The sequence below is a fragment of the Vigna unguiculata genome, chromosome 6 (genome assembly GCF_037176805.1).
Source record: "Vigna unguiculata cultivar grain cowpea cultivar isolate G323 ecotype 2 chromosome 6, ASM3717680v1, whole genome shotgun sequence".
In the NCBI taxonomy this organism is placed as follows: Eukaryota; Viridiplantae; Streptophyta; class Magnoliopsida; order Fabales; family Fabaceae; genus Vigna; species Vigna unguiculata.
In genome coordinates, this window is record NC_140797.1 from 20,170,541 (window position 1) to 20,194,537 (window position 23,997).

The 23,997-nt window shown below is 33.8% G+C and overlaps 1 protein-coding gene across 1 annotated transcript; it reads left to right on the top strand.

The window, feature by feature from the left end:
• The first annotated feature begins 2,795 nt into the window (after window positions 1–2,795).
• Window positions 2,796–3,935, top strand: LOC114172235 (uncharacterized). The gene has a single exon (XM_085675028.1). It carries the CDS (start codon window positions 2,796–2,798, stop codon window positions 3,933–3,935), a length of 1,140 nt encoding a protein of 379 aa, XP_085531154.1.
• The last annotated feature ends 20,062 nt before the right edge of the window (window positions 3,936–23,997 follow it).

The following is a 23,997-nucleotide window of genomic DNA, read 5'->3' on the forward strand; positions in this document are numbered from 1 at the left end:
AAATAATATAAAGGCCTTTGAAATTATTTCTACAAAACTAATTAATAACCTTTAATTTAAAAAGTAATTATTAATTATAAAATTTTTTATTACATTATTTTCTAAATATTTTTTAATAAAATATTTTATTTCCATTTATAAATTTTAATACTTTTTTCTACGAAAATCAAACTTCTATAATGATAATTTTTGTTTTTTTAAATAAAGTACAATTTGGTAATCTTGTTTTTCCCTCATTTAAATATAATTTATAATCTATCACATCCATCAAATCACTCACAAGCTTTAACAAACTTTACTCTAAATCCTTCCACTTTCACCTTTAAACCACTTAAAGTGAACCACACAAACTTCACACGATAATTCACTTGATGTTATCCTCTCCCTCCAATCAACCTTGAGGGAGAGAAAGGGGAATCAAGAGGGAAATTCCTCTATTTTTCAATCATCTATGTTATGTATTGGTTTGAGGGTGATATCAAGATTACAATTATGTCCGCAATTTATTTTTCAGTTTAATTATGAAAATGATGTAAAAATATGACTTTTCAAATTATTTTTACAAAAATAATTAATAACAAAAATTTGAAAATTGTTCTAAAATAAGGTTTAAAAAGTAATTATTAATAATAAAATTTTTTATTACATTATTTTATAAATATGTTTTTAATAAAATATTTTATTTTCATTCATACATATTAATATTTTTTTTGTTTAATTATGTTTTTGGTCCCCATTTTCGAGTCAAAATCTCAAAATGGTACCCATATTTTTAAAAGTCTCAAAATGGTCCCCTTTTTTGTTGAAACGTCTCACGTTTGCCCTTGCCGTTAAGTCAACGTTGACGCCGTTAGAGGGAGTGACATGTGTCAGTTCCTCAACTTTTTGAATTTTTTTATTATTTTTTTTTTCAACTTTTTTTATTTTTAATTTTTTTTTTGAATTTTTCTTAAAAAATTAAAAAAATTGCCACGTGTCAAGCTGTCATCGTGCCACGTGGCAGTGACAGTGACACGTGTCAGTATTACGCCACGTGTCATTTTCTTAGTTACAATTTGGTCCCTTTATTTTAATTTGTCTCAATTTAGTTCCAATTTTTGTAAAAATTAGCAATTTTTTGTCCCGCTCCAAATTGAAATCAAATTTAATTTATGTATAAATGTACACAAATATTTGACCTAGTTTCTAGAAGCTAGTGTTAGGTTTTTGTAGAGACATCCTTAGGTATCTTTTATTTGCTTAGAGGCCTCTAAACTCTTCTATATAAGGGGTGCTCCTAGACATGTAAAAGGGTTGAACATTTTGAAGTAAACACACACTTGTGTCTCAACCATTTGTGAGAGTTTCCTCCCTTCGGAGTGAATACTTTTAAGCCTTATCTTGCATAGCAAGTGGCGGCACACATCCACTCATCTACAAGGTTGCCATGGCTTCTAGCCTAGCCTTGTAGTGACGTGTTTCTCACATTTTTACCATTCCTTTCCTTTCCATTTTATGTTTTCTTCTTCCTTTAATTGTTCTTGGTTTTCTATGGTTTATGTGCTTTCCATTTCCTTTTTGTTTTGAATCAATCCATCATCTTCTTCTCTTGAGCTTTGTGAAAGGAACCTTCACATCTAGATAGCTTGCTATCTTAATGTCCAGTGAGGATTTCACTTAGCTTTCTTAATCAACTCACACCATATTCAATAATCTTAAAAAGGAACAAGATAATCCTTCATCACGTCTAGTGGTGCTTTAAAGGTGGGGTTGCTGGTGTTCCTTGAGTTGTGGCTCAGAACATATCCCTTGAGTTGTGGCTTGGGATAGGTCTTAAGCACGTGATATTCCTCGAGTTGTGGCTCGGAATAGCATCTCTTGAGTTGTGGCTCGGGATGGCGGATGAACACGAGAAACCATTGAGTTGTGGCTCGGATTGGCGAGTGTTATCAGTGTGAGTGTGCTGGTTGTGGCCAGTACAGATGGGTCCAGATAGATTGCCCTCCTCAGTTGTTGGCTGACGAGTTTGGTAGTCTTGGGACGATACGGACTATGTTCGTATATGAGAACTCTACCTGGCATTGCGGTGTATGATCCGTAGCATGTTTTCCCGCATGTGCTCTGTCGGTTGTGGCCGATAGGTGAGGCAGCAAGTCACCTTGAAGTAATCCTTAGACGATGTAGAATACGAATAACCCGATTTGAGGGTCAGATAGTAGGAATAAAAGTGTAGAACAATGTGGGAAGTTAAGTTAAGTATTGTGATACGTGTGTTTGTTGATATATCTGATTTATCTGCTAAGCTCACCCTATCTGCGTGTGTTTGGCGATGATCGTGTACGCGGTACACGGGAGTAGATGTTGATGATGCAGGTGGCTCAGGTGCAGCTTAGTCGCGAAGAGGGGTTCGACTTGGGAAACTCTTACGTTTATTTACTGCTTTTCAAAATAGTTGTAAACCCTGATGGGTGATTTTATAACATTATGATTTTGGTTTTGTAGTGGATGTTAATAAACTTTATTCGATTGTTTAATAAAATTTGAGTTTTCCCGCGCTTTTGGAAAATGAGGTATTATTAAATGCGCTGAGTATTTTATTTTTCTTCATTTCATTTATAAAACCATAATATCCTGACGGGATGTTACATTTGGTATCAGAGCAAAGGTTTTCAAAATGATTTTTGGGTCTTTGAGGAGTGAGCATACCGTGTTACGCTTGCGTGACTAACTGTTTGTGTTATTATTTTATTTTTGGATATGAAATCCTAATTTGAGCTGTGTGTGTGAACAGCTATAATATGTGGCGCGCACAAGCTATGGCTAACAGGAGGAGGAGGAACACCGTTGGAGCTGACGACATAGCTCAGGCGATCCATCGTATGGTGGACGCGATGCAGCCCATAGCAGCGCCATCCAAAGCTGTAGTGGCACCTACCAGGCCCGTATCTATGGAGGATTTCATGAAACACCGGTCGGCCAAGTTCTCTGGCAAGGTCACTCCTGATGAGGCAAATGCCTGGATGCGGAAGTGTGAGAAGATCTGTCGGGTGTTGGAATGCACGGATGAGCAGAAGTTGTTGTTTGTCACATTTCTTCTGGTGGCAGACGCGGAGTACTGGTGGCAGGGGATGCAGCAGTTGATGCATACCCGTGAGGAGCAGGTGACCTGGGCTTCCTTCAGGACGAGGTTCTTGGAGAAATATTTACCAGACAGTGCGAGGCATGAGCGTGAAGCAGAGTTCCTCACGTTGCAGCAGGGAACCATAATTGTGGAGGCATACATTGAGAGGTTCGAGTACCTTGCATGTTTCTACACTCCGGTGGTCACTAAGGATTGGAGGTGTAGGAAGTTCGAGGGGGGACTAAAACATGAGCTACGCAGATTCTTGGTACCTCTCAGAATCAAAGAGTTCCCGGTTTTGGTCGAGCAGGCCAAAACAGTTGAGCAGTTGGAGATGGGGCCCAACCGAGCAGCACAGCCACAGAAGGCTGTGACAGACGCTCGTCAGCAGAAGAAACCTTATAGCAGGCCACCGACTACCTCCAGGGGGCTACAGTGCTATAACTGTGACGGGGAGCACTTGAGGAGAGATTGTATGAGACCTGCCAGTAGTACAGGTGGAGGCAGTAGCACTGGTAAGTGCTACGTGTGTGATCAGACTGGACACTTTGCACGACAATGTCCTAACCAAAAACCAGCTGGAGGTGCGCCAACTAAGAAACCTCTAGGAGATCGGCCCAGAGCACCAAGGCGTGTGTTCGCCTTGACGACTACAGAGGCAACCCAATCAGGTAATTTATTAAAGTTCATGTGTTTGTTGTGTGACCACGAGGTGGTGGTTTTATTTGACTCGGGGGCCACTCATTCATTCGTGTTTAATGAATGCGTGGGGAGGCTCGGACTTGCTATGCGGGAGCTGGAATGCGAATTGATAGTCGCTACGCCAGCATCTTAAGAGGTATCCACCACTTCTATGTGCGTGGGGTGTCCTATAGAGGTGACAGGCCGTAGGTTCACTCTGAATCTTATTTGCTTGCCGATGGAGGGTCTGGATGTGATACTGGGCCTGGACTGGTTGTCAAGCAACCATGTTGTCATTGATTATGGACGACGTAGGGTAGTGTTTCCATATACAATGGGGTTGGAAGTTATCTCGTCTAATCAGGCAGTAAGGGAGATTGAGGCTGGGGCTACATGCTATGTGATAGTGGCTCATGCGGAGAAGATGAGTACAACAGAGAAAATCAGCAGGATTTCGATAGTGGAGGAATACGCAGATGTATTTCCGAATGAGATTCCAGAGTTGCCACCTAGCAGGGATGTGGATTTTTCCATTGATCTCATCCCTGGCGCTGGGCAGTTTCTATGGCACCGTACAGGATGGTGCTTGCTGAGTTAGCCGAACTAAAGAAACAGATCGAGGATCTACTTGAGAAGAAGTTCATCCGACCGAGTGCATCACCGTAGGGAGCACCGGTGCTGCTAGTGAAAAAGAAAGATGGTAGCTCCAGGTTATGTGTTGATTACCAGCAGCTGAACAAGTTAACGATAAAGAATAAGTATTTGCTGCCGAGGATTGATGATTTGTTGGATCAGCTGAGGGGAGCTGCGGTGTTCTCGAAGATAGACTTGAGATCTGGATATCATCAAATCCTTGTCAGGCCAGAGGATGTCCATAAGACTACTTTTAGGTCATGTTATGGCCACTACGAGTATGTAGTGATGCCATTCGGGGTGACCAATGCGCCGGCTATATTCATGGACTATATGAATAGGATTTTCCAGCCATATCTAGATTAGTTTGTGGTAGTGTTTATCGACGATATCCTGATCTACTCTGAGAGCAGAGAAGAGCATGCAGAGCATCTGAGAGTGGTGTTGGGAATTCTCAAAGAGCACCAGTTATATGACAAGCTATCAAAATGTGAGTTCTGGTTGGAGGAGGTACAGTTCTTGGGCCATGTGATCTCAGCCCAAGGAATTGTAGTTGATCCGGCTAAGATCGAGACCGTGGTGAAGTGGGAGAGGCCTCAGACAGTTTTAGAGGTGCGAAGTTTTCTAGGTTTGGCAGGGTATTATCGACGATTTGTGGAGGGTTTCTCCAAAATGGTGAGTCCCCTTACACAACTGACGAGAAAGGATCAGCCCTTCTCATGGACAGATGAGTGTGAAGCCTGCTTTGAGGATAACCATCGCACCGATACTGGCAATCCCTGACACGACTAAAATATTTGAGGTGTACTGTGATGCCTCGTATCAGGGGTTAGGCTGTGTGTTGATGCAGGATAAACGACATGTAGCCTATGCATCGAGACAGTTGAAGGTGCATGAGAAAAATTACCCGACACACGACTTGGAGTTAGCGACAATCGTGTTTGCTCTCAAAACATGGAAGCATTATCTATATGGGGCGCAGTTTCAGGTATTCAGCGATCATAAAAGTTTAAAATACTTGTTTGATCAGAAGGAGCTGAATATTAGGTAGAGGCGTTGGATGGAGTATTTAAAGGACTACGACTTTGAGCTATTGTACCAACCTGGTAAAGCTAGCGTCGTAGCGGATGCCCTGAGTAGGAAGAGAATTCATGTATCAGCTATGTTGATTAGAGAGTTAGAGCTGATAGAGCAGTTGAGGGACATGAATCTGGGGTTGGATATGGGGCCTGGACAGATACGATGCAGTATGTTAAGGATCACAAATGAGTTCTTAGATGAGCTTCGAGTGGAACAGGGTAAGGATCAAGAGCTGTAACAAATCATTGGTGAGTTGGGCATTGAGAAGAGGAAGGATTTTCGGATGGGCAGAGATGGGATCCTAAGGTTTTGGGAAAGAGTGCGTGTTCCTAGCAGCAGAGTTCTGAGGAAGATGCTCCTAGATGAGGGGCATAAGAGTCGTCTTAACATACACCCTAGTATGACTAAGATGTATAAAGATTTGAAAGCCTCTTTCTGGTGGACGGGTATGAAGACAAAAGTGGCTGATTACGTCGCTTCTTGCTTGGTATGTCAGAAAGCAAAGATAGAACATCAGCGACCGGGTGGTATGTTAGAGCCTCTGGACATTCCACAGTGGAAATGGGACAACATTTCCATGGATTTTTTCACACACTTGCCGAGATCGGTGAGAGGGCACAACTCATTTTCTGCCGATTAATCAGAAGATGAATATGGATAAGCTGGCGGATTTGTATGTTCGGGAGATTGTCAAGTTACATGGAGTGCTGACGAGTATTGTGTCAGACAGAGATCCGAGGTTCACCTTGAGGTTCTGGCAGTCATTGCAGAATGCTCTGGGTACTCAGCTCAGAATGAGTTCCGCTTATCATCCTCAGACAGATGGATAGTCTGAGCGGACTATATAGTCGTTGGAGGACCTGCTGAGGACATGTGTTTTGGACCATTTGGGTACTTGGAGTGATGTACTGCTGCTGGTAGAATTCACTTATAATAATAGTTACCATTCCAGTATTGGAATGGCTCCCTACGAGGCCCTGTATGGTAGGAGATGCAGGACACCATTGTGTTGGCAGCAGGATAGCGAGGTAGTGGTTCTTGGGCCAGAGTTCTTACAGCAGACCACCGAGAAGGTAAGGGTGATTCAGGATCGGATGCGCGCGACTCAGAGCAGGCAAAAGTCTTATGTAGATAAGAGGAGGAGGCCGATCCTACGCATGTGTCATAGCTGAGAAGCCATACCCAATCTCAAATGAAGCCATACCCAATCCCCTTCCTTAAAAAGGACTTCCTTCCTTCCCTTGTTTCCTAATTCTTGATACTTCTTCACCTTTCTTTCAATGGCTTCCTTGACTTGTGTGTGCAAGTCTTGGATCATTTTAGCCTTTGCCTCCCCATCTTGGTAAGTCCATGCCTCTTGAGTGGGAAGTGGAAGAAGATCAAGAGGAGTTAAAGGGTTAAAACCATACACTATTTCAAAGGGAGAGTGAGAGGTGGTAGAGTGCACAACCCTATTGTATGCAAACTCTACATGGGGAAGAAACGCCTCTCATTCCCTAGTGTTTTGGACTATCATGCACCTTAATAGTTGAGCCAAAGTCTTATTGACCACCTCGGTTTGACCATCACTTTGAGGGTGACAAGTGGTGGAAAAGAGGAGTTTGGTTCCAAGTTTTCCCCACAAGGTCCTCCAAAAATGGCTCAAGAACTTTGTGTCTCTATCACTTATAATGGTCCTAGGTAGGCCATTGAGTCTCACTACTTCCTTGAAGAAGAGATTGGCAATATGTGTTGCATCATCAACTTTGTGGCATGGAATAAAATGGGCCATTTTAGAAAATCTATCCACTACCACTGATGAAGGATTGACCCCAACAAGTGTACCTATGTACCTTTGGTCTCCTTTGTTTTTAGCACACTTTAGCCACTTTTTGGAGACATATGAGACACATTCTTTGTCCCCTTTTGTGCTAGAACGAAATTAGCCTTGCACACACCATAGTTGGCTCTTTTGTCTCTCATTTTTGTAACCTTATTTGACCTAGTTTCTAGAAGCTAGGGTTAGGTTTTTGTAGAGACATCCTTAGGTATCTTTTATTTGCTTTGAGGCCCCTAAACTCTTCTATATAAGGGGTGCTCCTAGACATGTAAAAGGGTTGAACATTTTGAAGTAAAAACACTCTTGTGTCTCAACCATTTGTGAGAGTTTCCTCCCTTGGGAGTGAATACTTTCAAGCCTTATCTTGCATAGCAAGTGGCGCCACACATCCACTCGTCTTCAAGTTTGCCATGGCTTCTAGCCTAGCCTTGTAGTGGCGTGCTTCTCACATTTTTACCATTTCTTTCTTTTCCATTTTATGTTTTCTTCTTCCTTTAATTGTTCTTGGTTTTCTATGGTTTATGTGCTTTCCATTTCCTTTTTGTTTTGAATCAATCCATTATCTTCTTCTCTTGAGCTTTGTGAAAGGAACCTTCACATCTAGATAGCTTGCTATCTTAATGTCCAGTGGGGATTTCACTTAGCTTTCTTAATCAACTCACATCATATTCAATAATCTTAAAAAGGAACAAGATAATCCTTCATCATTTGGTATCTAGAGCTTTGGTTGTCCTTGAATATGGTGTTTTCATGTTCTAACCTTGTCTTGTGTAGCTATCTTTGAATGGTCCACATAAAAACAATGGTGGCAGAAACTGTTCACGATTTTAAAAGATTAAACTGCACCTGCTCAGTTGTCCAAAAAATACGTTCTTGATGTCAAAAGAAAGCTCTGTTAGTCTAGTTTTTAACAAAAAAAGAACCAATGCATTTGGAGTTCTGTGGAGAGAGTTATGATTAAAATAGTAAGCAAAGGTCAGAGCTGCCAAGATCACCGCGAATCAACGTTTTTTTAGGTTATGTTGGGCAGTTTTGGCTACTGTTTTTGTTACTCTTCTTACTCCTAAATGTTGTTGGATAACATGTCTTTGTGTGCTTAATCATTGACCTTCATTTCCAAAAGTTTAAATGCATGATAGCTACATGTTTGAGTCTTTAAATGTGCCTAACTTTTGCTTGAGTCATATGTCATATGTTAGCTTGAAGTTTTCTTGTTCTTGTTATTCTAAGTATTTGAATATTGCATTCACCTTATGTCTTGTTTGATGTATGCTCCTTGAACTTGATTTTTGGCCTAAAAATTTGGGAACTAAGTGTCCAAGCCACCCAAAACACCTTTCTCATCATTTTGTGAAACTAGTTTTTGAAAGAAGAAAAATTTTGATACACTTTTACAATCTTACCGAGAGAAATATGGCTCTTTGATGAACCAAAATTGTGTTTCCACTAAGTGTTATGGTACTAGTTTTCATATTTGGGTGTTGGGTGATATTGGCTAATTAGTTTCATGCTTAAAACTTGGTTATGATCTTTCTTGGTGTATGCACGATTTGAGACTTGGTGATGCATAGTTCAAGTATTTTTCTAATAGAGTCTTTTCATGTGCTTTTCTTGCTTGTTTTGATTTAAAGTTTTGTCACCTTGATATCCTTTCCTTAGAGTTTAGCTTTCTTGGCTTTAAGTACTTTTATTGCTTGTCTTTAGGTTCTTTGTTTTGTCTTAGTAGTTTTCTTCCTTTGCTTTCTTTTGAGTGTAGTGGCCAAGCCACTTGAACTTGTCTTGAAAAGGTTTCCAAAAACTTTGAAAGCATTTCACTCCTTGGAGGAGCTTTGAGTGTAGCCTTGCCTTGTTACTTTGGGAGAGTGATGTAAACACTTGGGTCACATTTTGTGTTGGAATTGGTCTCGGTTTTCATGTTGTCTAACCCCTAATTCATTTATTTTGTCTCGGATTTGAGTGTTTTTGTTGTAGGAATATGGCAAGTTCATCAAATGCACCTACACCAAACAAAAACAATACATTGATGAGATTGCTTCGGGATTTGGAGTTATCTAGGAAGGAGGCCTTTGAACAATTAAGAAAAGACAAGGAGCAAAGTGACCTAAGAATCCAAGAGCACATTCAAAGGCTTGAAGCTAAAGAGCAAGAAAGAGGGGCTAGGAAAAGAGGGCATTTTAGGCGCAACCCATCACAAGAGAAGCAAACTCCAAAGATTCCTAAGTTCTATGGAGGAAGTGATCCTAAAATCTTCCTTGATTGGGAAGCTAAAGTTGATCAAATTTTCAATGAAAATCATGTAAAGGATCAAACACAAGTTGATCTAGTAGTGTTAGGATTTTTTGAGTATGCCAAAACTTGGTGGCATAAAGTTTGTAAAAATTATGACCAAGGGCCACCCGCGGCTTCTTGGATGGACATTAAAACTCTTATGCGCGCTAGATTTGTTCCTCCCTCCTATAGGAAGGAACTTCTTTTGAAGCTCCAAAGGCTTCACCAAGGTCCTATGTGTGTGAGTGAGTACTTTAAAGAATTAGAGTCTTAAATGTTTAGGGTTGGAATAAGAGAAACTAACAAAGAAAAAATGAAAAGGTTTGTGAATGGTCTTAGGAGAGACATACAAGATCAAGTAGAGTTGTATGAGTACTCCACTCTTCAAAATGTTTTCACACTTGCTCTTAGGATTGAAACTCATTTGAAAAGAAAGAATAGGGCAAGGAAGAGTTACTCACCCAACCACTACTATAGTCACTCATGGAAGGGAAAAGCTAAAGAGAAACATGATAAATTTCCTTCTAAGTCTCACCAAGTACCATCAAGTAAAAATAAGTTACCAAGTGGTCACACTCACCATTCCACTTCTCAAAGATCAAGTTCCATTAAATGTTTTAAATGTTTGGGGTATAAACACATTGCTTTGAATTGCCCAATGAAGAGGACAATGATCTTAAGGAAGAGTGATGATGAGAGTGAACATTTTTCTTCCCCTTCCCCCCAAATTACTTCTTCCCACACTTCTTCTTCAATTGAAAGGACTAAACCCTTTGAAAGTGGATTGTTAATGGTAAGGCGCCAACTAGGGCAAGTTCCCAAAGAACTTGATCCTTCTCAAAGACAAAACCTTTTTCATGGAGGGTGCCTTATCAATGACAAGATATGTCACTTCATCATAGATAGTGGAAGTTGTGTAAATATGGCTAGCCCAAGGGTGGTGGACAAGTTTGGCTTGAAAACCATTCCTCATGTCAAACCCTACAACCTATCATGGCTTAAGGAAGAAGAAATAAAAGTAACTAAACAAGTCCTCATTAACTTTTCAATTGGCAACTTTAAGGATGAGGTATTATGTGACATTGTGCCTATGGAAGCCAACCATATTTTGCTAGGTAGGCCATGGCAATTTGATAGAAAAGTTGTTTATGATGGCCATGCAAACACTTATGTTTTTTCCTCCCTAGGAAAGAAGTTCACAATCCTACCTCTCCCACCTCCACAAGAAAATGAGGACAAAAATAAAATAAAAGATGAAAAAGAAAAAGAAAAAGGGCAAGCTTTGACCAAGGAGTTACTTGCCTACAAAAAGAGTTTTTCAAAGCAAGAGGTGCAACACCACTCTTCATTCTGTTCCCAAACAAAGAGAGATGAACAAAAACACAAGCAAGAAAAGGAGAGGGGCATTAAAAAGAAAGAGGGCACCACCAAGACTAGGGATCAAATCATTAAAGATGAAGAAAGTTCTCATCAACTCAAGTCAAGCTCCATCAACAAAGACTTCAAGAATTTGAGGTCAAATTCTCTCCAACAAGGGGAGAATGATAAAGGATTGATCCCTACCAAGGATGATGGCCCATGGCACATGCTTAGAAGAAAGGGAGTTCCTTGATCCCTTCCTTTGCTTTTATTTTCTTTAGTTTAAAATTTCTTTAAGTTGGCTTGGTTGACTATTTTTGAGTTGACTTGTTGACCTTGACTTTGGGTTGACTTGTTGACTCAAAAGATTAGCTTAACCTTAAACCAACATGCTAATAAATTCCTTAATTTGCTTTTGTAGGAATAAGAAAGGAGGAGGACCACATAGGAGACACTTGGCGTCCTAAGGAAGAGAGAGAAGGAATAAGACTTTCTAGAAGCATCTAGAAAGGGGAGGCCCACATGCCTTGGACACCAAGTCTTCTAGAATGTTCTAGAACCTTCCTTTGGGAGCCTTGGCCATGAAGACTTGCCACCTAGATGGCTTGGACGAAAATTCACCCATGTGCACCCTAGGATGACCTACTTTCTAGAACATGCTAGGTTTCTTTTGTAATCCTTTAACTTAGTTGTTTTGCTAAGGGGCCCCTAGACTTGTCTATTTAAGGGGACCTCTAACACTTGTACAAGGGTTGAACATTTTGGAGAAATTATACACTTTGTGTTTCAACCTTTTGTGAGAGCTTTCCTCCTTAGGGAGTGGAGTTCTTTCAAGCCTTATCTTGCCTTGGCAAGTGGCGGCATACACCACTCATCTTCAAGGTTGCCATGGCTTCTTCTAGCCTAGCCTTGTAGTGGCGTGAATCCTCCATTCCTCCCATTTCGCTTGCTTTTCATTTTATGTTTCTTTACTCTTCCTTGTTTATATTGTTTCTATTATATGTTTTTCCTTTTGATTTCTTACTCCCCATCAATCCATTCTCCTCCTCTCTAGAACCTTGGAAAGGAACCTTCACATCTAGATAGCTTGCTATCTTAATGTCCAGTGGGGATTTCCTTGGTTTTCTTAATCAACTGACACCATATTCAATAATCTTAAAAAGGAACAAGATAATCCTTCATCATACTCGCCTGAGCGAGAAATCGCAACTAAGGAGGGTGTGTTCTAATATCTCATCGCCTAGGCGAGTGTTTTGTGTTGAGCGAAGGGGAGATTTCGCCCAGGCGAGGCCATCTCGCTTAAGCGAGCCTTCGCACGTGAACCTTGACAGCACGCTCGCTCAGGCGAGGAAGCTTAGCCGAAGCGAGACAGGCCTGATCGCTTAAGCTAAGGCTTCTAGCCCAAGCGAATTTAGTGCAGTTTGTGTGTATTGGTTGTACGCTTTGATGAAACGTGGATCAGGAGATGTTGTGCCATGAGTGTCTAGGTTCATTGATGGTGGATAACATGTGATGGTATGAGCGAGGAGGTTCATACTCGATTAATCTCCTGTGGGGATACGAGCGAGGTAGGTTCGTATGTTCAGTGCTCACAGTTGAGAGATGCTGCGTGCGGGGAGGTACGTAGCTTATGAATCACATGTGTTGGACTACGGGCGGGTAGGTCCGTAGAGTAGGACTACGAGCGGGGAGGTTCATAGAGGCAGGACCACAAGCGGGCAGGTTCGTGTGAGCATCAGGAATCCTGAGTCCATGACTAACTTTGTTGTATGCTAGTGGTTGAAAAACCTTGGGGTATGTTGAGAATGTAACCAAGATATAATTATGATAATAAGAGTGGGTGGTTTCTATTATTTAATTTTATGTGATTTTATATTTATTGTCGAGCTCACCCTTTCTGTCGGTGTTTGACGATGATCGTGTAATTTTACACGGGAGCAGTTCATGATACAGGTAATGCTGCTAACACTCGAGATGGAGAGAGAGACTAGCTGGGAATTAGAGCTAGGGATTTACGATGTTTTAAACTTTTGTTGGAACATATAATTACTTTTGGAATTATTTATAATTATTAAATGATTGACGTATTGAACATTATACTTTGATTTATTCCAGTGGCGGGAAATTAATAAAGCTGCGACTTTCAAGCTTCTTTTTATATCGTTAAATTTTTTTTTAGGTAATATCTTTTAGGGATGTTACACTTAGTCTTCTTAAGCATGTGCCTCCATCCTTGGCTGGGGTCAATCTGATGAAGGATTATCTTGTTCCTTTTTAAGAATATTGAATATGGTGTGAGTTGATTAAGAAAGCTAAGTGAAATCCCCACTGGACATTAAGATAGCAAGCTATCTAGATGTGAAGGTTCCTTTCACAAAGCTCAAGAGAAGAAGATGATGGATTGATTCAAAACAAAAAGGAAATGGAAAGCACATAAACCATAGAAAACCAAGAACAATTAAAGGAAGAAGAAAACATAAAATGGAAAGGAAAGAAATGGTAAAAATGTGAGAAGCACGCCATTACAAGGCTAGGCTATAAGCCATGGCAACCTTGAAGATGAGTGGATGTGTGCCGCCACTTGCTATGCAAGATAAGGCTTAAAAGTTTCACTCCCAATGGCGGAAACTCTCACAAATGGTTGAGACACAAGAGTGTTTTTACTTCAAAATGTTCAACCCTTTTACATGTCTAGGAGCACCCCTTATATAGAAGAGTTTAGGGGCCTCTAAGCAAATAAAAGATACCTAAGGATGTCTCTACAAAAACCTAACCCTAGCTTCTAGAAACTAGGTCAAATAAGGTTACAGAAAATGAGAGACAAAAGAGCTAGCTATGGTGTGTGCAAGGCTAATTTCGTTCTAGCACAAAAGGAGACAAAGAATGTGTCTCATATGTCTCCAAAAAGTGACCAAAGAGTGCTAAAAACAAAGGAGACCAAAGGTACATAGGTACACTTGCTTCATGCCTTTTACTTTATGCTTTATGTCTTTGTTTTACTCTCTCTTCCACATCATTTATGCTCCCCAATCACCATGCGCCACCTAGTATTGCTTTCTTACTCCTAATTAACCTACAAAGCAAATAAACATAGATTAGCATGTTGGCTTAAGTCAAGTCAACTATAGTCAATAAGTCAAACCTAGTCAAAGGTCAACAAGTCAACTAAAGTTGATTCAACTAAGTCAACTTTGGGAATCAAAAATAATAAACACAAATGAAAAGGGATGAAGGATTAGTGAACTTCCTTTCTAAACATGCTTAGTCTTCTTAAGCATGTGCCTTCATCCTTGGTTGGGGTCAATCCTTCATCACAATCCTTCATCAACCACCTAGCATTGCTTTCTTACTCCTAATTAACCTACAAAGCAAATAAACATAGATTAGCATGTTGGCTTAAGTAAAGTCAACTATTATCAACAAGTCAAACCTATTCAAAGGTCAACAAGTCAACTAAAGTTGATTCAATTAAGTCAACTTAGGGAATCAAAAATAATAAACACAAATGAAAGGGATGAAGGATTAGTGAACTTCCTTTCTAAACATGCTTAGTCTTCTTAAGCATGTGCCTGCATCCTTGGTTGGGGTCAATCCTTCATCAAAATCACTCAAAAACTTCAACAAACTTTACTCTAAATCCACTCACTTTCACCTTTAATCCCTTTAAAGTGAACAAGACAAGATTCACACTCTAATCCACTTGGATTCATCCTATCCCTCTCCCTCCAATCAACGATGAGGGAGAGAGAGGGAAGGAAGAGGGAAATTCCTCGATTTTTCAATCATGTCTATTATGTAATGGTTAGAGGGTGATATCAAGATTACAATTATGTATGCAATTTATTTTTTAGCATAATTATGAAATTGATGTAAAAATAACGAAAATATGAAAATTGTTATAAAATAATGTTTAAAAAGTAATTTTTAATTATAAATTTTTTTATTACATTATCTTTTAAATATTTTTTTATTACTTTCATGTATACATTTTCATATTTTTTCTACGATCAATCAAACTTATATAATGATATTTTTTAATTATTTTTAAAATAAAGTACAATTTTGTAATCTTGTTTTTTTATGATTTAAATATAATTTTTTCTACACAAATCAAACTTATACAATGATAATTTTTTATCATTTTTAAAATAAAGGACGATTTGGTAATCTTTTTTTCCTTTATTTAAATATAACTTTTAATTTATCACACCGTCAAATCACTCACAAAGTTTTTTACCTTAAAAACCACCATTTTTCATCTTTAATCTATATAAAGTAAACAACACAAACTTCACACTCTAATCCACTTGAATTGATCATCTCCCTCTCCTTCTAAACAACCTTGACGGAGAGAGAGGGGAAGGAAGATGGAAATTCCACTATTTTTAAATCATCTTTGTTATGCAAATATTCGAGGGTGATATAAAGATTACAGTTATGTCTGCAATTTATTTTTCAACTTAATTATGAAAATGATGTAAAAATATAGCTTTTAAAATTATTTTTACAAAAATAATTAATAATGAAAATTTGAAAATTGTTCTAAAATAAAGTTTAAAAAGTAATTATTAATTATAAAACTTTTTTATTACATTATCTTACAAATATTTTTTTAATAAACTATTTTATTTTCATTTATACATATTTATATTTTTTTCTATAACAAATCAAACTTATACAATGATAATTTTTAATCATTTTTAAAATAAAGCACAATTTGGTAATCTTGTTTTTCTTTGATTTAAATATAATTTTTAATCTATCATACCATCAAATCACTCACAAACTTTAACAAAGTTTACTCTAAAACCACCCTCTTTCACCTTTAATCTATTTAAAGTGAACAACACAAAATTCACACTCTAATCCACTTGAATTGATCATCTCCCTCTCCTTCCAATCAACCTTGACGGAGAGAGGGGAAGGAAGATGGAAATTCCACTATTTTTCAATCATCTTTATTATGCAATGATTTGAGGGTGATATCAAGATTACAATTATATCCGCAATTCATTTTTCAGCTTAATTATGAAAATGATATAAAAATTTGGCTTTTGAAATTATTTTTGCAAAAATAATTCATAACGAAAATTTGAAAATTGTTATAAAATAAAATTTATAAAGTAATTATTAATTTTAAAATTTTTTATTACATTATTTTATAAATATTGTTTTAATGAAATATGTTATTTTTATTTTTGCATATTAATATTTTTTCTACAACAAATCAAATTATATAATGATAATTTCTAATCATATTTAAAATAAAGAACAATTTGGTAATCTTGTTTTTCCTTGATTTAAATATAATTTCTAATCTATCAGATCAATCAAATCACTCACAAAGCTTAACAAACTTTACTCTAAATCCACCCTCTTTAACCTTTAATCCAGTTAAAGTAATAACACAAACTTCACACTCTCATCCACTTGAATTCATCATCCCCTCTCCCTCCAATGAACATCGGCAGTGAGTGATGGGAAGGAAGATGAAAATTTCCCGATTTTTGAGTCATATATGTTATGCAATGATTTGAGGGTGATATCAAGATAACAATTATATCCGCAATTCATTTTTAAGCTTTATTATGAATATGGTATAAAAATTTGGCTTTTGAAATTATTTTTACAATAATAATTCATAACCAAAATTTTAAAATTGTTATAAAATAAAATTTAAAAAGTAGTTATTAATTTTAAATTTTTTTTATTACATTATTTTATAAATATTGTTTTAATTAAATATGTTATTTTCATTTGTGCATATTCATATTTTTTCTACAACAAATCAAATTATATAATGATATTTTCTAATCATATTTAAAATAAAGTACAATTTGGTAATCTTGTTTTTCCTTGATTTAAATATAATTTCTAATCTATCAGATCCATCAAATCACTCACAAACCTTAACAAACTTTACTCTAAATCCACCCTCTTTCACCTTTAATCCAGTTAAAGTAACAACACAAACTTCACACTCTAATCCACTTCAATTCATCATCTAGATGAAAATTCCTCGAATTTTGAGTCATATCTGTTATGCAATGATTTGAAGGTGGTATTAAGATTACAATTATATCTGCAATTCATTTTTAAGCTTAATTATGAAAATGATATAAAAATCTGGCTTTTGAAATTATTTTTACAATAATAATTTATAGCGAAAATTTTAAAATTGTTATAAAATAAAATTTAAAAAGTAATTTTTAATTTTAAAATTTTTTATTACATTATTTTATAAATATTGTTTTAATAAAATATGTTATTTTTATTTGTGCATATTAATATTTTTTATACAACAAATCCAATTTTATAATGATAATTTCTAATCATATTTAAAATAAAAAACAATTTGGTAATCTTGTTTTTCCTTGATTTAAATTTAATTTCTAATCTATCACATCCATCAAATCACTCAGAAACTTTAACAAACTTTACTCTAAATCCTCCCTCTTTCACCTTTAATCCACTTAAAGTAACAACACAAACTTCACACTCTAATCCACTTGAATTCATCATCCCCTCTCCCTCCAATCAACCTCGGCAGTGAGTGATGGGAAAGAAGATGGAAATTCCTCGATTTTTGAGTCATATCTGTTATGCAATGATTTGAGGGTGATATCAAGATTACAATTATATCCGCAATTCATTTTTCAGCTTAATTATGAAAATGATATAAAAACTTGGCTTTTGAAATTATTTTTACAAAAATAATTCATAACGAAAATTTGAAAATTGTTATAAAATAAAATTTAAAAAGTAATTATTAATTTTAAAATTTTTTATTACATTATTTTATAAATATTGTTTTAATGAAATATGTTATTTTTATTTGTGCATATTAATATTTTTTCTACAACAAATCAAATTATATAATGATAATTTCTAATCATATTTAAAATAAAGAACAATTTGGTAATCTTGTTTTTCCTTGATTTAAATATAATTTCGAATCTATGAGATCAATCAAATCACTCACAAAGCTTAACAAACTTTACTCTAAATCCACCCTCTTTAACCTTTAATCCAGTTAAAGTAACAACACAAACTTCAACTCTCATCCACTTGAATTCATCATCCCCTCTCCCTCCAATGAACATCGGTAGTGAGTGATGGGAAGGAAGATGAAAATTTCACGATTTTTAAGTCATATATGTTATGCAATGATTTGAGGGTGATATCAAGATAACAATTATATTCGCAATTCATTTTTAAGCTTAATTATGAATATGGTATAAAAATTTGGCTTTTGAAATTATTTTTACAATAATAATTCATAACGAAAATTTTAAAATTGTTATAAAATAAAATCTAAAAAGTAATTATTAATTTTAAATTTTTTTTATTACATTATCTTATAAATATTGTTTTAATGAAATATGTTATTTTCATTTGTGCATATTAATATTTTTTCTACATTAAATCAAATTATATAAAGATAATTTCTAACCATATTTAAAATAAAGGACAAATTGGTAATCTTGTTTTTCCTTGATTTAAATATAATTTTTAATCTATCATATCCATCAAATGACTCACAAACCTTAACAAACCTTACTCTAAATCCAGCCTCTTTGACCTTTAATCCACTTAAGGTAACAACACAAACTTCACACTCTAATCCACTTGAATTCATCATCCCTCTCCCCCTAATCAACTTCGACAGTGAGTGATGGGAAGGAAGATGGAAATTCCTCGATTTTTGAGTCATATCTGTTATGCAATGATTTGAGGGTGATATCAAGATTACAATTATATCCGCAATTTATTTTTCATTTTAATTATGAAAATGATATAAAAATTTGGCTTTTGAAATTATTTTTACAATAATAATTCATAACTAAAATTTTAAAATTGTTATAAAATAAGATCTAAAAAGTAATTATTAATTTTAAATTTTTTTTATTATATTATTTTATAAATATTGTTTTAAATATGTTATTTTCATTTGTGCATATTAATATTTTTTCTACAACATATCAAATTATATAATGATAATTTCTAATTATATTTAAAATAAAGGACAATTTGGTAATCTTCTTTTTCCCCTATTTAAATATAATTTCTAATCTATCATATCCATCAAATCACTCACAAACCTTATCAAACTTTACTCTAAATCCACCCTCTTTCACCTTTAATCCAGTTAAAGTAACAACACAAACCTCACACTCTAATCCACTTGAATTCATCATCTTGATGAAAATTCCTCGATTTTTGAGTCATATCTGTTATGCAATGATTTGAGGGTGATATCAAGATTACAATTATATCCGCAATTCATTTTTAAGCTTAATTATGAAAATGATATAAAAATTTGGCTTTTGAAATTATTTTTACGATAATAATTCATAACGAAAATTTTAAAATTGTTATAAATTAAGATTTAAAAAGTAATTATTAATTTTAAATTTTTATTACATTATTTTATAAATATTGTTTTAATGAAATATGTTATTTTCATTTGTGCATATTAATATTTTGTCTACAACATATCAAATTATATAATGATAACTTCTAACATATTTAAAATAAAGGACAAATTGGTAATCTTGTTTTTCCTTGATTTAAATATAATTTCTAATATATCAGATCCATCAAATCACACACAAACCTTGACAAACTTTACTCTAAATCCACCATCTTTCACCTTTGATCCAGTTAAAGTAACAACACAAACTTCACACTCTAATTGACTTGAATTCATCATCTAGATGAAAACTCCTCGATGTTTAGAGTTATATCTGTTATGCAATGATTTGAGGGTGATATCAAGATTACAATTATATCCGCAATTCATTTTTAAGCTTAATTATGAAAATGATATAAAAATTTGGCTTTTGAAATTATTTTTACGATAATAATTCATAACGAAAATTTTAAAATTGTTATAAAATAAGATTTAAAAAGTAATTATTAATTTTAAATTTTTATTACATTATTTTGTAAATATTGTTTTAATGAAATATGTTATTTTCATTTGTGCATATTAATATTTTTTCTACAACATATCAAATTATATAATGATAATTTCTAATCATATTTAAAATAAAGGACAATTTGGTAATCTTCTTTTTCCTTGATTTAAATATAATTTCTAATCTATCAGATCCATCAAATCACTCACAAACCTTAACAAACTTTACTCTAAATCCACCCTCTTTCACCTTTGATCCAGTTAAAGTAACAACACAAACTTCACACTCTAATTGACTTGAATTCATCATCTAGATGAAAACTCCTCGATGTTTAGAGTTATATCTGTTATGCAATGATTTGAGGGTGATATCAAGATTACAATTATATCCGCAATTCATTTTTAAGCTTAATTATGAAAATGATATAAAAATTTGGCTTTTGAAATTATTTTCACAATAATAATTCATAACGAAAATTTTAAAATTGTTATAAAATAAAAGTTAAAAAGTAATTATTAATTTCAATTTTTTTTTATTATATTATTTTATAAATATTGTTTTAATGAAATATGTTATTTTCAGTTGTGCATATTAATATTTTTTCTACAACAAATCAAATTATATAATGATAACTTCTAACATATTTAAAATAAAGGACAAATTGGTAATCTTGTTTTTCCTTGATTTAAATATAATTTCTAATCTATCAGATCCATCAAATCACACACAAACCTTGACAAACTTTACTCTAAATCCACCATCTTTCACCTATAATCCGCTTAAAGTAACAACACAAACTTCACACTCTAATCCACTTGAATTCATCATCCTCTCTCCCTCCAATGAACCTCGGCAGTGAGTGATGGGAAGGAAGATGGAAATTCCTCGATTTTTGAGCCATATCTATTATGCAATGATTTGAGGGTGATATCAAGATTACAATTATATCCGCAATTATTTTTCATCTTAATTATGAAAATGATATAAAAATTTGGGTTTTGAAATTATTTTTACAATAATAATTCATAACGAAAATTTTAAAATTGTTATAAAATAAGATTTAAAAAGTAATTATTAATTTTAAAATTTTTTATCAAATTATTTTATAAATATTGTTTTAATGTAATATGTTATTTTCTACAATAAATCGAATTATATAATGATAATTTCTAATCATATTTAAAATAAAGGACAATTTGGTATTCTTGTTTTTCCTTGATTTAAATATAATTTCTAATCTATCACATCCATCAAATCACTCACAAACTTTATCAAACTTTATTCTAAATCCAGTCTCTTTTACCTTTAATCCCCTTAAAGTGAAAAAGACAAGCTTCACACTCTAATCCACTTAAATTCATCATCTCCCTCTCCTTCCCATCAACTTTGACAGAGAGAGAGGTGAAGGAAGGTGAAAATTCCTCTATTTTGCAATCATATCTGTTATGCAAGGGTTTGAAGGTGATATCAAGATTACAATTATGTCCGCAACTTATTTTTCAGCTTAATTATAAAAATCATGAAAAAATATGGCTGTTGAAATTATTTTTATAAAAATAATTAATAACGAAAATTTCAAAATTGTTATAAAATAAGGATTAAAAAGTAATTATTAATTATAATATTCTTTATTACATTATTTTATAAATATTTTTGTAATAAACTATTTTATATTCATTTATACATATTAATAATTTTTCTACACAAATCAAACTTATATAATGATAATTTTTAATAATTTTTAAAATAAAGGACAATTAGGTAATCTTGTTTTTCCTTTTAACATATCACATCCATCAAATCACTCACAAACTTTCACAAACTTTACTCTAAATCAACCCTCTTTGACCTTTAATCTAATTAAAGTAACAACACAAACTTCACACTCTAATCCACTTGAATTCATCATCCCCTCTCCCTCTAATGAACATCGGTAGTGAGTGATGGGAAGCAAGATGAAAATTCCTCGATTTTTGAGTCATATCTGTTATGCAATGATTTGAGGGTGATATCAAGATTACAATTATATCCGCAATTCATATTTAAGCTTAATTATGAAAATGATATAAAAATTTGGCTTTTGAAATTATTTTTACAATAATAATTCATAACGAAAATTTTAAAATTGTCATAAAATAAAATTTAAAAAAGTAATTATTAATTTATAAATTTTTTTTATTACATTATTTTATAAATATTATTTCAATTAAATATGTTATTTTCATTTGTGCATATTAATATTTTTTCTACAACAAATCAAATTATATAATGATAACTTCTAATCATATTTAAAATAAAGCACAATTTGGTAATCTTGTTTTTCCTTGATTTAAATATAATTTCTAATCTATCAGATCCATCAAATCACTCACAAACCTTAACAAACTTTACTCTAAATCCAACCTCTTTCACCTTTAATCCCCTTAAAGTGAAAAAGACAGGCTTCACACTCTAATCCACTTGAATTCATCATCTCCCTCTCCTTCCCATCAACTTGGACAGAGAGAGAGGTGAAGGAAGATGAAAATTCCTCTATTTTGCAATCATCTCTGTTATGCAACGATTTGAGGGTGATATCAAGATTAAAATTATGTCCTTTATTTATTTTTCAACTTAATTATGATAATGATGTAAAAATATTGCTTTTGAAATTATTTTTACAAAAATAATTAATAACGAAAATTTTAAAATTGTTATAAAAGAAGGCTAAAAAAGTAATTATTAATTATAAAATTTCTTAATACATTATCTTATAAATATTTTTTTAATACATTATTTTATTTTCATTTATACATATTAAATTTTTTTCTACAACAAATCAGAATTTTATAATGAGAATTTTAATCATATTTAAAATAAAGGAAAATTTGGTAACCTTGTTTTTTCTTGATTTAAATATAATTTTTAATTTATCACATCCATCGAATCCCTCACGGACTTCAATAAACTTTACTCTAAATCCACTCACTTTCACCTTTAATCCCTTTAAAGTGAACAACACAACCTTCACACTGTAATATACTTGATGTCATCCTCTTCCCCTCCCTTGAATCAACCTTGAGGGAGAAAGAGGGGAAGGAAGAGGGAAATTCATCTATTTTTAAATCATCTCTATTTTTAAATTCATCTATTTTTTATTAAAATATGTTAGTTTTATTTATACATGTTCATATTTTTTGTAAGATAAATCGAACTTATATAAAGATAATTTTTCAGTATTTTTAAAATAAAGTACAATTTGGTAATCTAGGTTTTTTATGATTTAAATATAATTTTTAATCTATCACATCCATCAAATCACTCACTAACATCAACAAAATTTACTCTAAATCCACCCACTTTCACCTTTAATCCCCTTAAAGTGAACAAGATAAGCTTCACACTTTAATACACTTGAATTCATTCTATATCTCTCCCTCCAATCAACGAAGAGCGAGAGAGGGGAACAAAGAGGGAAATTCCTCTATTTTTCAATCATGTCTATTATGCAATGGTTTGAGCGTGATATCAAGATTACAATTATGTCCGCAATTTAAATTTTTAGCATAAGTATGAAAATAATGTAAAAATAACGAAAATTTGAAAATAGTTATAAAATAAGGTTTAAAGAGTAATCTTTAATTATAAATTTTTTTATTACATTCTCTTTTAAATATTTTTTATTAAAATATGTTACTTTCATTTATACATTTTCATATTTTTTCTATGATAAATCAACCTTATATAAAGATAATTTTTAATTTATTTAAAACAAAGTACAATTTGGTAATCTTGTTTTTTTATCATTTAAATATAATTTTTAATCTATCACATCCATAAAATCACTCACAAACTTCAACAAACTTTACTCTAAATCCACTCACTTTCACCTTTAATCCCCTTAAAGTGAACAAGATAAGCTTCACTCTCTAATCCACTTGAAATCATCCTATCTCACTCCCTCTAATCAACGGTGATGGAGAGAGGGGAAGGAAGAGGGAAATTCCTCTTTTTTTCAATCATGTCTTTTATGCAATGGTTTGAGGGTCAAATCAAGATTACAATTATTTCCGCAATTTATTTTTTAGCATAATTATGAAAACTATGTAAAAATAACGAAAATTTGAAAATTGTTATAAAATAAGGTTTAAAAAGTA

What these genes read in the sequence shown, in the direction of transcription:
- LOC114172235 (XM_085675028.1), top strand. Translation starts at nt 2,796, where the DNA reads ATGGCTAACAGGAGGAGGAGGAACACCGTTGGAGCTGACGACATAGCT.